Source organism: Prionailurus viverrinus, chromosome D2 (genome assembly GCF_022837055.1).
Source record: "Prionailurus viverrinus isolate Anna chromosome D2, UM_Priviv_1.0, whole genome shotgun sequence".
NCBI lineage: Eukaryota > Metazoa > Chordata > Mammalia > Carnivora > Felidae > Prionailurus > Prionailurus viverrinus.
In genome coordinates, this window is record NC_062571.1 from 61,732,563 (window position 1) to 61,746,336 (window position 13,774).

General features: G+C 43.6%; 1 protein-coding gene across 3 annotated transcripts in view; it reads left to right on the top strand.

The window, feature by feature from the left end:
• Positions 1–13,774, top strand: part of AS3MT (arsenite methyltransferase) — a 31,883-nt gene continuing 18,109 nt past the window's right edge. For 2 of the 3 annotated variants that reach the window (XM_047825560.1, XM_047825559.1), the window contains exons 1-9: positions 1–104; positions 304–774; positions 1,703–1,853; positions 2,472–2,608; positions 3,338–3,407; positions 5,235–5,316; positions 7,000–7,131; positions 7,462–7,604; positions 10,406–10,540. In XM_047825560.1, the coding sequence (XP_047681516.1) occupies positions 554–774; positions 1,703–1,853; positions 2,472–2,608; positions 3,338–3,407; positions 5,235–5,316; positions 7,000–7,131; positions 7,462–7,604; positions 10,406–10,540 (1,071 nt within the window). In that variant the 5' untranslated portion in view covers positions 1–104; positions 304–553. The remainder of the gene's footprint in view (positions 105–303; positions 775–1,702; positions 1,854–2,471; positions 2,609–3,337; positions 3,408–5,234; positions 5,317–6,999; positions 7,132–7,461; positions 7,605–10,405; positions 10,541–13,774) is intronic. The other variant, XM_047825561.1, reaches the window with a different exon arrangement.

Genomic DNA, 13,774 nt, shown 5'->3' on the forward strand with positions numbered 1-13,774 from the left:
GGAGGTCAGGCCTGCCTGTCGCGGGGGCGGGGCCTCAGGAGCCTTGGGCCCGGGGAGCTAGTTGCCGGGAACGCAAGTCCCGGAGTCCAGAAGCCGAGGAGACAGTGAGTGTGCTGCCCTTCGCCTCCCCGTGCCCCCGTGCCCCTGAGTCACTACCCCCCGCCAATCACCCCCCGCCAGCGTGCCCCTTAACCACCCCTCTATCTTAGCGTGCCCCTTTCCCCTTGCAGGTGCTCAGCACCTTCGCCTTTCAGCTTCCTTCCCTCCCCACCGCCCCCCCCCCCCCCCCCCCGTTTCTGTCAGTGGCCGCCCCTCGAGACGCTGAGATCCGGAAGGACGTGCAGGTGCCAGCAAGAAGGACCTGTAATGGCCAAGAAGGAGCCTCGGCTGAGTGGGAGCACTAGGCCTTTGGAAGCCCAGCCCGGCCTGTGCCCTTGCCCTCCCCTCCCCCCTCCAACCCCAGGATCAGGGAGGGGCGAGGGGAGGGTGCAGGGCAGAGTCTGAGCTTAGAGCTTTGCAGGGAGCAAGCCTAGCCAGGCCTGAATGTGTGGAGATGGGGGTGGTGGGCATGGGAGCCGTTACCCTGCGCTCACCAGCTCCGGCTCTTCTCTCTCCCCACCCCCACCCGCCCTTGCCCCCCGGTCAGACCTACTATGGGCAGGTGCTGAAGAAATCAGCGGACCTCCAGACCAATGCCTGTGTCACGGCAGCCAGGCCGGTCCCCAAGCACATCCGGGAAGCCTTGAATAACGTACATGAAGAAGTAGCCCTGAGGTAGAGTGCCCTGGGCTGCCCCCGCCCGCTAAAGACTTTAGACAGCAGCTTTTTCAAAAGAGAGTTGATACGGTCCCTAGGGAATTGATCCGTTTCCTCCAATCCATCCAGTTTGCCTTGTCTATCATAAAACTGGTAAAGTACAGCACTGATCATCTTACCAGCTCTGTTTAAGAAATTCCAATGACCCGCCCCCTTCACTCCCACCCACCTTTACTCAGGATACATTTATACACGTTGGACCTGACATTCAAGGCTGTCAGGTTTGGCCCTCCCTTCCTAACCAGCCCCATCCCTCTGATGCACGACACTACTGTAGCCAGACCTTTCCCTTCCTCCTGCCCCGCATGCCGTTGTTGATCTGGAATGCCTTCCTTCCCCTTTCTCCTTTCCAAATCCTGCCCTTCCAACACTTCACTGATGTCCTACCTACTTTGTGAAGCCTTCTCCAACCCTTGAGCCCCGTCTTCCCTAAACCACTAGAGCACTTACTGCCTGTGCCACTCCATTTGTCAATAAATCATGGGAAATGTTTTCTGTGCTCATGTTTTACCTCCCCAGTTAAATACCCCTAGGGGACAGAAATCTTGTGTTACATTTCTTCTCCGTGCCTAGCCCAGTTCTGGACCTGTAGTAAATGTCCAGCAAGTGCCTAACTAAATGTTTCTATTCCACAGTTACTGTAAATGGCTTATTTGTCTTGCCATGTATCTGGTACATGCCTTGTCTTGTCTTGTACCTGGTACGGCGCCCGACAATATAATGGTAAACAAAGCAGAGAGAGTCCCAGTGTCCATGGAGCTTCCGGTTTAATGGGGGAAACTAAACACCTAAATAGAAATCCGGTGAATGATGAAGGAGGGACAGAAAGGAAGGACGGAGGTCAGAAGGATGCGGGGGGGATCTGTATGTAGTTTCTGTTTCCCAGGTATTATGGCTGTGGTCTGGTCATCCCCGAGCATCTGGAAAACTGCTGGATTTTGGACCTGGGCAGTGGAAGTGGCCGAGATTGCTATGCGCTTAGTCAGCTGGTTGGTGAGATGGGACATGTCACTGGAATAGACATGACAGAGAGTCAGGTGAGGCAGTGGTTTGGAGGACAAGGAGGAAAAACTTCTCACAGGCATTCTTTTAGAGATAAAGCTGTTTCCGTTGCGGCTCTTCAGGGATAATCTAAGAAGGCTGCTAAATGCGATGCTCATTTGTGCCAGTATGCCTCCTGCCCCGAAAGCTGAGAACTTTGACAATTAGGGGCTCTTCTGGGAGAACAGAGTCAGGGGTTTGACCTGATCCATGTATCTCCTGATGACCCAACAGAGTCCGATTTTTCCCTTCCTTCTACTATCTATCTTGAAAGATTTTGTTATTGAGTGAAGAGTTCGTTCAGTGCCTGGCTGGCTCAGTTGGTGAAGCATGTGACTCTTGATCTCAGGGTCATGAGTTCAAGCCCCATGTTGGGTGTGGAGCCTACTGAATTAAAGAAAAATCCATGTATTGAGCAGGGAGTTTGTGCTCTCTTGAGTTATCCCAGGCTGTAATATATACTACATGCCCAGAGAAGTATTGAACATTTCCCCAAAATAGTCTCGGGTAAGTATATTCCATGAGTAGCAGGAAACATATAATAAAAAAGTAGTATATTTAAAAAAAATGATTATCAAATTCACATATGCTTTTTTGGGTTATTGTTTTATTAGGTAGAAGTGGCTAAAAAGTATATTGAATATCACATGGAAAAATATGGCTTCCAGACCCCCAACGTGACTTTTCATCGTGGCTACATAGAGAAGTTGGAGGAGACTGGAATCAAGAATGAGAGTTATGATATTGTTATGTGGGTCCCTACATAACTATAGCTTTTGTGACTATAGCTCATTTCCTGCTGAACACAAATGTCACCACCTTTTGCTGAACTTCTCTCATTTAAGGTGTTAAACTAAACGTAGCCTGACTTCACAAAGGGAGGGAGCTGCCCTCAGGCGCTTGTGGTCCACTGGCCTCAGAACACACTAGTCCAGGAGAGAACTGATTTTAAACTTAACCGTGAACCCAATGAGCCCAAAAGACCAGCAGGACCACTGAGTCTGCTCATACAATACACACTGACCCGTTACCTTTAGTATTATCATCACACCAAGGTGTAGGGATCTGCATTTCCCCTTTTCCTTTGAGGTTTTGTCAAATCATGCCCACGTGACACGCCTGACCAAGCTGCTTTTGAGGAATTTCGCCTATTTCCACGTGGCGTAAGGAACACATTGTGCAGCAGGCGTCTGGTCCCAGGTTTCGTGCTGTTGCGAGGTGACCACAAGGGCAGAAACAAATCAGTGCGCCTGCCTTCTTTTCCTATACACTCAAGTTTGCTAACAATTTACTGTGCTTTTAAACACTGTCTATCTCCTTTAACCTGGGGGGCAAAGTTGAGTGTGGGGAAGAGAGGAGGGAGGCAGGAAGAATGAGGTAGCTTTGAGAAAACAATGAAAGACATCTTCAGGGACTGAAGGATTTGAAGAGCTCTGGGTAGTGTGCAAATTTGCCTGACAGTCCATCTGTTCTTTTTTAGATCAAATTGTGTCATTAACCTTGTGCCTGATAAGCAGCAAGTGCTACAGGAGGTTCACCGAGTGCTGAAGGTGAGGGAAGGTCGGGACAAGTGGGCTTTACGTGCCAGTAAGAGCAGTGGGGCCTGTCCTATTCTTGCTCCCTTGAGCTGAGAGCTCAAACTCTTGTAATTTATTCCCTAAATCAAAAAGGGGGGGGGGCGCCTGGGGTGGGTCAGTGGGTTAAGCGTCCAACTTCGGCTCAGGTCATGATCTCACGGTTTGCGAGTTCGAGCCCCGCACTGGGCTCTGTGCTGACAGCTCAGAGCCTGGAGCCTGCTTCAGATTCTGGGTCTCCCTCTGTTGCTGCCTCTCTCTTTCTCTTTCTCAAAAATAAATAAAATATTAAAAAATTTTGCAAAAAGGGATGGCCAAAGGGGTGTGGCAAGAATACCCTAGGCATGGATTCTTTTTCTTCTCACATTGTAAATGGTCATAAATCTGAGAGTCGTGGTAGTCATTGAACGTGTTAAAATATTTGCCTTATTGCTGTCTCTCCTCCTGTTCTCTGCTGTACGTGCTTCTGGGATGGCATCTGTAGAACCTGCAGGAACTTTGGGACTGACTACTAAAGGCTGCTATGAATATATTCTTCTAGCTTGTATAGTGTTTCTCACGGCTGCTTATTTTGCCTCTGTCAGGATTCTAGATCTTCAGGAAGTTAAAGAAGGTAGAACTTTTAATTTTTTTTTTTAACGTTTATTTATTTTTGAGACAGAGAGAGACAGAGGATGAACGGGGGAGGGTCAGAGAGAGAGGGAGACACAGAATCGGAAACAGGCTCCAGGCTCTGAGCCATCAGCCCAGAGCCCAACGCGGGGCTCGAACTCACAGACCGCGAGATTGTGACCTGGCTGAAGTCGGACGCTTAACCGACTGCGCCACCCAGGCGCCCCAAGAAGGTAGAACTTTTAAATTAACTATTTTCTAAAAGGAGAACTTGCTGGAGCTCCATACCTTCCATATATATCATGAGATGTGTATCTTCATGATAGAAGATACGAGATTCTGAGATTTGGGGGCTCTAGGGCTTCGGAGAGATCAAACAAGAATATCTATGTAAAAATGATTTAATAATGTCTTAATTGACATACCGCCTTATACCAGCTTACTATCTTCACCAAGATGTACTTCTAAAAGGTGGAGACATTACTGTTCAATCTAGACTCTAAGCCCTTGAGATTAGCTAAATACAATCTTAAAATTCCTGATCACTCATATGTCTGAGATTTTAAGGACAATATTTTAAAAATATAGTGTATTATTGGGGCACCTGGGTGGCTCAGTCAGTTAAGCGGCCGACTTCAGCTTGGTCATGACCTCGCGGTTCATGGGTTCCAGCCCCGCGTCGGGTTCTGTGCTGACAGTTCAGAGCCTGAAGCCTGCTTCGGATTCTGTGTCTCCCTCTCTCTCTGTTCCTCCCCCACTCACATGCTCTCTCTCTCTCTCTCTCTCTCAAAAATCAACAAACATTTAAAAACATGAAAGAAATTTAAAAAAATATAGTGTATTATTACATCACAAAAGTTATACAATTTTTAGAAGAATTTAGGAATACCATTTATTTCCACTAGTTATACACCTACTTGGGACTGCGTTTGGTTCAGACTGGCAAAAATTCTAAGTAACTTGAGTCTCTTTATTTAGGAGAGAAACACTCTTGGAAAGTCATTTTATTACCTGATGGGTAGGGCGCTGGAAAATAATCTTGGCATGCAGTTACTGCTTGTGACTAGGGAGGCAGCTGTGATTTGTTAGTTCTGTTGGTTTTTAAAATTGATTTTATCTCCTCATTCCTTTCTTTGCTATCTGGGACTAATGTCATCTTTAACCTTGTTTGGACTAATACTGCTGTTTCAGCATGGAGGGGAGCTGTATTTCAGTGACGTCTATGCTAGCCTTGAATTGCCAGAAGAAATCAGGACACGCCGAGTTTTGTGGGGTAGGTGTTGCTTTGTTTTGTTTTACGGCAGATACTTGTTCAGGTACAGAGCTCCGGTCTGCTAATATCCAGGGTGAGGCTTTGTGACATGGGAACACGTGGGATTAGGCTTATGTTTTCTTCCACTTCTGCCTTTCCAGAGTGGTATGACCTTGGACAATTTAATTAGTCTCTTGGAGTCATTGTTTTCCAAATTGTAAAATGTAGATAATAATACAATCTGCCTTATTGGGCTGTTATGAAGATTAAATGAGATAGTGGATATGAAAAGTACTTTCTTTTTTTTTTTTTAATTTTTTTTTTTAACGTTTATTTTTTTTGAGACAGAGAGAGACAGAGCATGAATGGGGGAGGGTCAGAGAGAGAGGGAGACACAGAATCGGAAACAGGCTCCAGGCTCTGAGCGGTCAGCACAGAGCCCGACGCGGGGCTTGAACTCACGGACCGCGAGATCATGACCTGATCTGAAGTCAGACGCTTAACCGCTTAACCGACTGAGCCACCTAGGCGCCCCTGAAAAGTACTTTCGAAACTGTAGCACGGAAATGAGGGCAACCGTTCTGGAACCAAAGCCCCCTCAATCACCTTCTGTCTGCATCGTTATTGTGTTGTTTATTTCCTCACTGTCATTTTAACAGAGTCTCGGGAAGTTGAAGGAGATGAAGGCATGCGTGTGGTCAATCTGACTATGAAATCAAAAGTTCTTGCTTTTAGGGGAGCCTGGCTGGCTCAGTTGGTAGAGCCTTAGACTCTTGAGCTCTGGGGTTGTGAGTTCAAGTCCCACATCGGGCTCGCTGCTGTCAGCACAGATCCCACTTTGGATCCTCTGTCCCCTTCTCTCTCTCTGCGCCTCCCCTCGACTCTCTCTCTCTCGAAACAGATAAACTTAAAAAAATAAATTACGTTAACTTTTTTCTTGTCATACAGTATTAAATGAATCTTGTTAAAACTTTGGAAAACACAAAAAGAAAAAGGAAAAAATACTACTTATCATGTAACTTAGTAATTAACCTCTTTAACATTTTAGTATACATCCTTTTAGGATGTGTGTTTGTGTGTGTGTGTGTGTGTGTGTGTGTGTGTAATAAAATAAAATTGGGAACATGCTGTATATAGAATTTAGTATTATAATTTTATTTAGCATGTGTCCTAAGCCCAAGATTTTTAAAAATGTATTTTAAATGTTTGTATTATACAACTGTAGTATATAGCTGTACCGTACTTTATTTGACCATTTCTCTATGGGTAATCACTTGGATTGTTTCTGATTTGTTGATGTAATAAATTTAAAAATTAGTATGAATATTAGTAGTAGTTATTGTCTAGTAGCACATCATTATGATAATCTGGAGCTAAAAGGCAATTTTGTAAATTATCTCTTATATGTTTTTTCCTCACATAGATAGTGCTTTTCAGATTGTGACCTACTCAATCCCAAAATAGGATTGCAGCTAGGTGGAACTAGCCTATTAGTGACTGTCTTGAAGAATGGTTCCCAGAGGCCATTAGCTAGTATATTTGATTTTGATTGTGACTTTAAGATCTTGGGGGGACACTCAGGACCTTCTTCTATTTCTAGGCCCTATGTTTCAACAAGCACCATATCCTCATCAGTTTGACAGAAGAGTAATTTCCTGAACACCTAGTTGTTTGGGTTGGTATGTGATTTTTCTTTGTTTTTAGGTGAGTGCCTGGGTGGTGCTTTGTACTGGAAGGACCTTGCCATCCTTGCCCAGAAAATTGGTTTCTGCCGCCCACGTTTGGTCAGTGCCAACCTCATTACAGTTCAAAACGAGGAACTAGAAAGAGTGATCGGTAAGAAAGAGCGGGGGGGGGGGGGACGTTAAAACTGCTCCCTAAATGGTTCAGATGTGGTGATTAGGAAGTGTGTAGTGAGTGAGCCCCATTGAGATAGACTTTGGATCATCCGGAAACCTCCATCTTGTCTTCTGCTTAACAGCAACCTCCAAAGTTTGGTATAAAGCACTTCGAAGTTATTCAGTAAATAAAGTGAACTGGCCAGAAAGATAACTCATGGCATGCAAAGAAGAAAATCGCCTTGATAATATATATGCTCTTCATCTGCTAAGCAAACCAATAGCCATTTGGGTGCTGGAGCTGAATCATGGGTAAATTCTGTTTCAGGTGACTGTCGTTTTGTTTCTGCAACATTTCGCCTCTTCAAACTCCCTAAGACAGGACCAGCCGAAAGATGCCAAGTTATTTACAATGGAGGAATCACAGGACACGAAAAAGAACTAATATTTGATGCAAATTTCACATTTAAGGTAAATAAAATTTTCTGTACTTTGGGTATTCTTTCTACTCTTACCCTTGCTCCAGGTACTTTTTCTTTCTTTTTTTTATTAAAAAAAATTTTTTTTTAGTTTATTTATTTATTTTGAGAAAGACAGAGACAGTACATTGGGGGAAGGGCAGCTAGGGAGGGAGAGAGAGAATCCCAAGCAGGCTCTGTGCTGCCAGCACAGAGCCCAATGTGGGGCTCGAACCCGAGAAGCTGTGAGATCATGACCTGAGCCAAAGTCAAGAATCGGACGCTGAACCCAGGTGCCTTGGGAATCCAGATACTTTTCTTAACTTTGCATTGCTTCTCAGTTTTCTGGTATTGGTGTGTGTGTGTGTGTGTGTGTGTGTGTGTGTGTGTATGTGTGTATGCTTTCACTGAACCATTAAAAGTAAGTTGCAGAGGCGCCTGGATGGTTTGTCAGTTAAGCATCTAACTCATAATTTCAGCTCGGGTCACGGTCTCACTGTGGTGGGATCAAGCCCTGCATCGGGCTCCACGCTGACAGCCAGAACCTGCTTGGAATTCATTCTCTCTCTCTCTCTCTCTCTCTCTCTCTCTCTCTCTCTCCAAATAAATAAACTTTAAAAAACAAAGTAAGCTGCAGACATTGTGACATTTTACCCTAAAATCTTTCAGCATGCATCTCCTAAGAATAAAATATTCTCCTATATAACCACAGTATTGCTATCACACCTAAGAAAAGTCTTTTCTTAAATGGGAAAGGGATGGGAAGGATGGGAAGCATCCTTCAGACATCAGATTAATGGAATTATAGAGAAACAATGGAAAAGGATGGACAATTATAGAGAGAAGGATGGAAAAGAATAGGAGTTGCACAATACTGCAACAATACTTCAGTTGTTCACTTGTATCATAGAATCAAGGAACTGTTAGTATTTAATGACAACATGTTGATATTAATACTACTCTTTGGGGGCGCCTGCGTGGCTCAGTTGGTTGAGCGTCTGACTTCGGCTCAGGTCATGATCTCTTGGTCCGTGGGTTCGAGCCCCGCGTCAGGCTCTGTGCTGACAGCTCGGAGCCTGGAGCCTGCTTCGGATTCTGTGTCTCCCTCTCTCTGACCCTCCCCCGTTCATGCTCTGTCTCTCCCTGTCTCAAAAATAAATAAAACGTTAAAAAAAAAATTTAAAAAAACATAAAAAAATTACTACTCTTTGCAGAATAGGCTTTATTTCCTCAAAATGGAAAAGTATGGGCTTTGGAATCAGATACCTGGGTTCAAATTCTGGCTCTATTATTTATTACTTGGGTAAACTTGAATAAGTCCTTCTTTGAGATATAGTTGGCTCCACTGGAAGAGTGGTGGTAATAATACCTACTGTGTAGAATTTCTGTGAGAGTAACAATAATATAGGTGTGCCTGGCTGGCTCAGTCAGTAGAGTGTGCGATTCTTGATCTCGGGGTTGTAAGTTGATCCCCATGTCAGGTGTAGAGATTACTTTAAAAAAATAGAATCTTAAAACTCAGTAAAGACAAGATCGTTATTATTCATTCCAAAGGTAGAAGGGTTTACTGTTTTCCACCTCTATTTTTTTTTTTTTTTTTTTTGGTCCAAAAAGATTTCTTAATTACCCCCTGGTACTTTCTCACCAATGCTTTCTCACCGATCCACTGTGCCTTAATGTACTGCCTGCTCCTTAGAGCCACAGAATCCAAGTGGGAAGGACCTTTTTTTTTTTTTTTTAAATTTTTTTTTTTCAACGTTTATTTATTTTTGGGACAGAGAGAGACAGAGCATGAACGGGGGAGGGGCAGAGAGAGAGGGAGACACAGAATCAGAAACAGGCTCCAGGCTCTGAGCCATCAGCCCAGAGCCTGACGCGGGGCTTGAACTCACGGACCGCGAGATCGTGACCTGGCTGAAGTTGGACGCTTAACCGACTGCGCCACCCAGGCGCCCCTGGGAAGGACCTTTGAACTCATCACTCTGATACAGTGCCTCTCAAAAAAAAAAAAAAAAAGTTTTAATAGCAGAATTATTTTTTAAAGCTAAATCTTCTTTAAAACACCAATAGTTAACCATGCGTCAGACATTGCTTTATATAACCCCAGTATATGAAGGGGTAAAAGCAGAGTTTATCTGAAGGGAAGGGTTAGGTAACCCAGAATCTCCTGGTTCCCAAGGCATGAGCCCTTTATACACCTCCCGGGCGCCCTCGGACGCACAGAAAAACACGTTGAGAACTATTTCTTAATTTAAAACTTTATTTTAATGATGAATAAGGTGAAGCTCAGATAAGAGTGGTTTTCTACATCTGTCTCTGGAGAGACTGGCAACTGGAGCAATGAGTGTCTTTTTTTTTTTTTTTTTTTTTTTGCTTTGCCACCAAACAAAAACTGATTATGACACTGGTCAGTTCCATTTTGAAATAAGCAGGAAACTCGCAGCAGGGTCTGAACATAAGAGAAAATCATATTATAAGGTATAGTATTTCATCCTAAAAGGCCACTCCTTAGTAAAACGTTTGCGTATTTTTTCTTTTATTGAGATTAAAGTGGCATATCTTAATATGCGTTTTTTGGGGCGCCTGGGTGGCTCAGTCGGTTGAGCGTACGACTTCAGCTCAGGTCATGATCTCACAGTCTGTGAGTCCGAGCACCGCGTGGGGCTCTGTGCTGACTGCTCAGAGCCTGGAGCCTGTTTCAGATTCTGTGTCTCCCTCTCTCTTGGACCCTCCCCCGTTCATGCTCTGTCTCTCACTGTCTCAAAAATAAATAAACGTTAAAAAAAATGCGTTTTTTTTCCTGCTACCCTTCAGGAGGGTGAAATTGTTGAAGTGGATGAAGAAACAGCAGCTATCCTGAAGAATTCACGATTTGCCCAAGATTTTCTGATCAGACCAATTGGAGAGAAGCTGTCAACATGTAGAGGGTGTTCTGCATTAGAATCAAAGGTTTGTTTGACTTGCAATCCCTACCCTCAAACGGAACAATTAAAAAAAACATTATGCTTGCCACAGGCTACTGAAACAAGAAACAAATCATTATTCTTTTAGTTGGCCACTATAAGGTTTATTTATTTTTGAGAGAGAGAGAGAGAGAGAGACAAAGCACGAGTGGGGGAGGGTCAGAGAGAGAGAGAGGGAGACACACAGAATCCCAAGCAGGCTTCAGGCTCTGAGCTGTCAGCACAGAGCCTGATGCGGGGCTCGAACCCACGAACGGTGAGATCATGACCTGAGCCAAAGTCGGATGCTTAACCGACTAGCCACGCAGGTGCCCCTTAGTTGGTCACTATAAATCATTTCTAGCATATTTGTGTCTACAAAATGATTTGAATTAATTTCATAACTTTATTTTTCCAATCCAGACAGTAAGTCAGAGACTCTTAACCCGGTGCCCCATGAATGGACTTGAGGGCATCCATGAACCCCTTAAAATTATAGGCATGTATGTGTATTTTTCTCAAGAAAGGGTCTATTACTTTCATCAGATTCTCAAAGGAGTCCAGATATAAAAAAAGATTAAGAGCTACCTTGGAAAATATTATTCAAATATTCAAATATTTGTAAGTCTTCATGAGATAGTCAAAATGCCCTACAGAAAGACTGTACCCGTCTACATGCCTACCTCCAATGCATGAGAATACCTTTTCCCTGTCCTCTTACTAATGTTAGGTATTATTTTTTTTTAATCTTTGCTTGTCTGATGGGCAAAAAATAATTTGTTGTTTTATTTTGCATATATTGAACCTTCTGGTGTATTTACTGGCCATTTATGTTTCATCCGTTGTGAACTTCCTCTGTAATTCCTTGAACCATCTGCTATTAGAGTGGTATTTGCCTTTTCTTACTGTTCTGTAACAGACCATCTATTATATGCCGGAAATACTTTTTCTCAGCATGCCATTTATCTTTTTATTTGCTTATTTTTCCTGAGCAGACATTTTCAATTTTTTTAAAGTTTTATTTATTTTGAGAATAGAGCATGAGCAGGGAAAGAGCAGGGAGAGAGGGAGAGAGAGACAATCCCAAGCAGGGTTCACGCTGTCAGTACAGACCCCAACGTGAGGCTCAAACTCATGAATGGTGAGATCATGACCTGAGCCTAAGTCAGATGTTGAACCAACTGAGCCACCCAGGCGCCCGGCATTTTCAATTTTTATGTAGTCATTTCCCTTATGATTTCTGTCTCTTATGTTATGCTTATAAAGACCTCCATGTGAATATTATAAATTTACCTATATTGTCTTTTATTTTTTTTAAAGTTTATTTATTTTGAGAGAGACAGAGACAGCGTGAATGGAGAAGGGGCAAAGAGAGAGGGACAGAGACAGAATCCCAAGCAGTCTCCCCACTGCCAGTGCAGAGCCTGATGCGGGGCTTAAACTCATCAAACTGCAAAATCATGATCCGAGCCGAAACCGAGTCGGATGCTCAGCCGACTGAGCCACCCAGACACCCCATTCTTTTCATTTTCATTTTAGTGTTTAATTTTTAAAAATTTTATGTTTTCAAGATTTTCTTTTTCAGTCATCTCCACACTTAATGTGGGGCTCGAACTTACAACCTCAAGATCAAGAGTCTTGTGCTCTACCAACTAAGACAGCCGGGGACCCCACTTATATTTTCTTTTAGTACTGGAGAAATTTTGAGGCAAAATTCATATAACATAAAATTCACTATTTTGACCACTCTAACGGGTACAATTTAGTAACTTTTAGTACACTTACAAGGTTGTGCAGCCATGACTACTATCTAGTTCCGGAAAACTTTCATCACCCCAGAAAGAAATCCTATACCCATTCAGCAGTCATTCTGCAGTCTCCCCTCTTCCCAGCCTTCTGCAATAACTAGTCTGCTCTCTCTCTCTCTCTGGATTTGCCTATTGTAGACATCTTCTATTCATGGGATCATACTGTACGTGGCCTTTTGTGTCTAGATTCTTTAACATAACATAATTTTAAGGTTTTCTTCTTGCAAGGTTTGTCCATGTATCAGTACTTCATTCCTTTTTGTGTCTGGATCATGTTTCGTTGCATGGATATAACATATTTTATGTATCTATTCAGTTGATAGATGACTAGGTTGTCTCTGCTTTTGGCTATTAGGAGTAGCGTTGCTGTGAACACGAATGGACATGTGCCTTGTGTACTTGTTGAAGTACTTGTTTTTAATTCTTTTGGGTCTATACCTAGTAGTGGGATTGTTGGGTTGTATGGTTCCGCATTTAACGTTTTCAAGCCCCATGAAACTGTTTTCCACAGTGGCTACATCATTTTAAATTCCTACCAGCAACGTACAGGATCCCAGTTTCTCTACATCTTTGCCAGCACTTTGTTATTTTCTGTTTAGTTGGGTTTTTTGTTTTTTTGTTTTTTTGTTTTTTAAGTAGGCTGCACACTCAGTGTGGAGTCCAATGTGGGGCTTGAACTCTACAACCTTACGATCAAGACTCCAGCTGAGATAAAGAGAGAGATGCCTAAATGACTGAGCCACCCAGGCACCCTTGTTTAGTTTTGGTTGTACTTGTCCCGTCAATGTGAAATGGTAGTTCATTGTGGTTTGGATTTTCATTTCCCTAAGGACTAGTGGGGCTAAGCATCCTCTCATGTGTTTGTTGACTATTTGTGCATTTTCTCGGGGGACATGTCTATTCAAATCCTTTTCCATTTTTATTTATTATTATTATTTTTTTTTTTTCAACGTTTATTTATTTTTGGGACAGAGAGAGACAGAGCATGAACGGGGGAGGGGCAGAGAGAGAGAGAGACACAGAATCGGAAACAGGCTCCAGGCTCTGAGCCATCAGCCCAGAGCCCAACGCGGGGCTCGAACTCACAGACCGCGAGATCGTGACCTGGCTGAAGTCGGACGCTTGACCGACTGCGCCACCCAGGCGCCCCTTTATTTTTTATTATTAAAAAAATTTTTTGGGGGGCGCCTGGGTGGCGCAGTCGGTCAAGCGTCCGACTTCAGCCAGGTCACGATCTCGCGGTCCGCGAGTTCGAGCCCCGCGTCGGGCTCTGGGCTGATGGCTTGGAGCCTGTTTCCGATTCTGTGTCTCCCTCTCTCTCTCTGCCCCTCCCCCGTTCATGCTCTGTCTCTCTCTGTCCCAAAAATAAATAAAGGTTGAAAAAAAATTTTTTTAATTTAACTCCAAGTTAGTTAACATATAGTGTAATAATT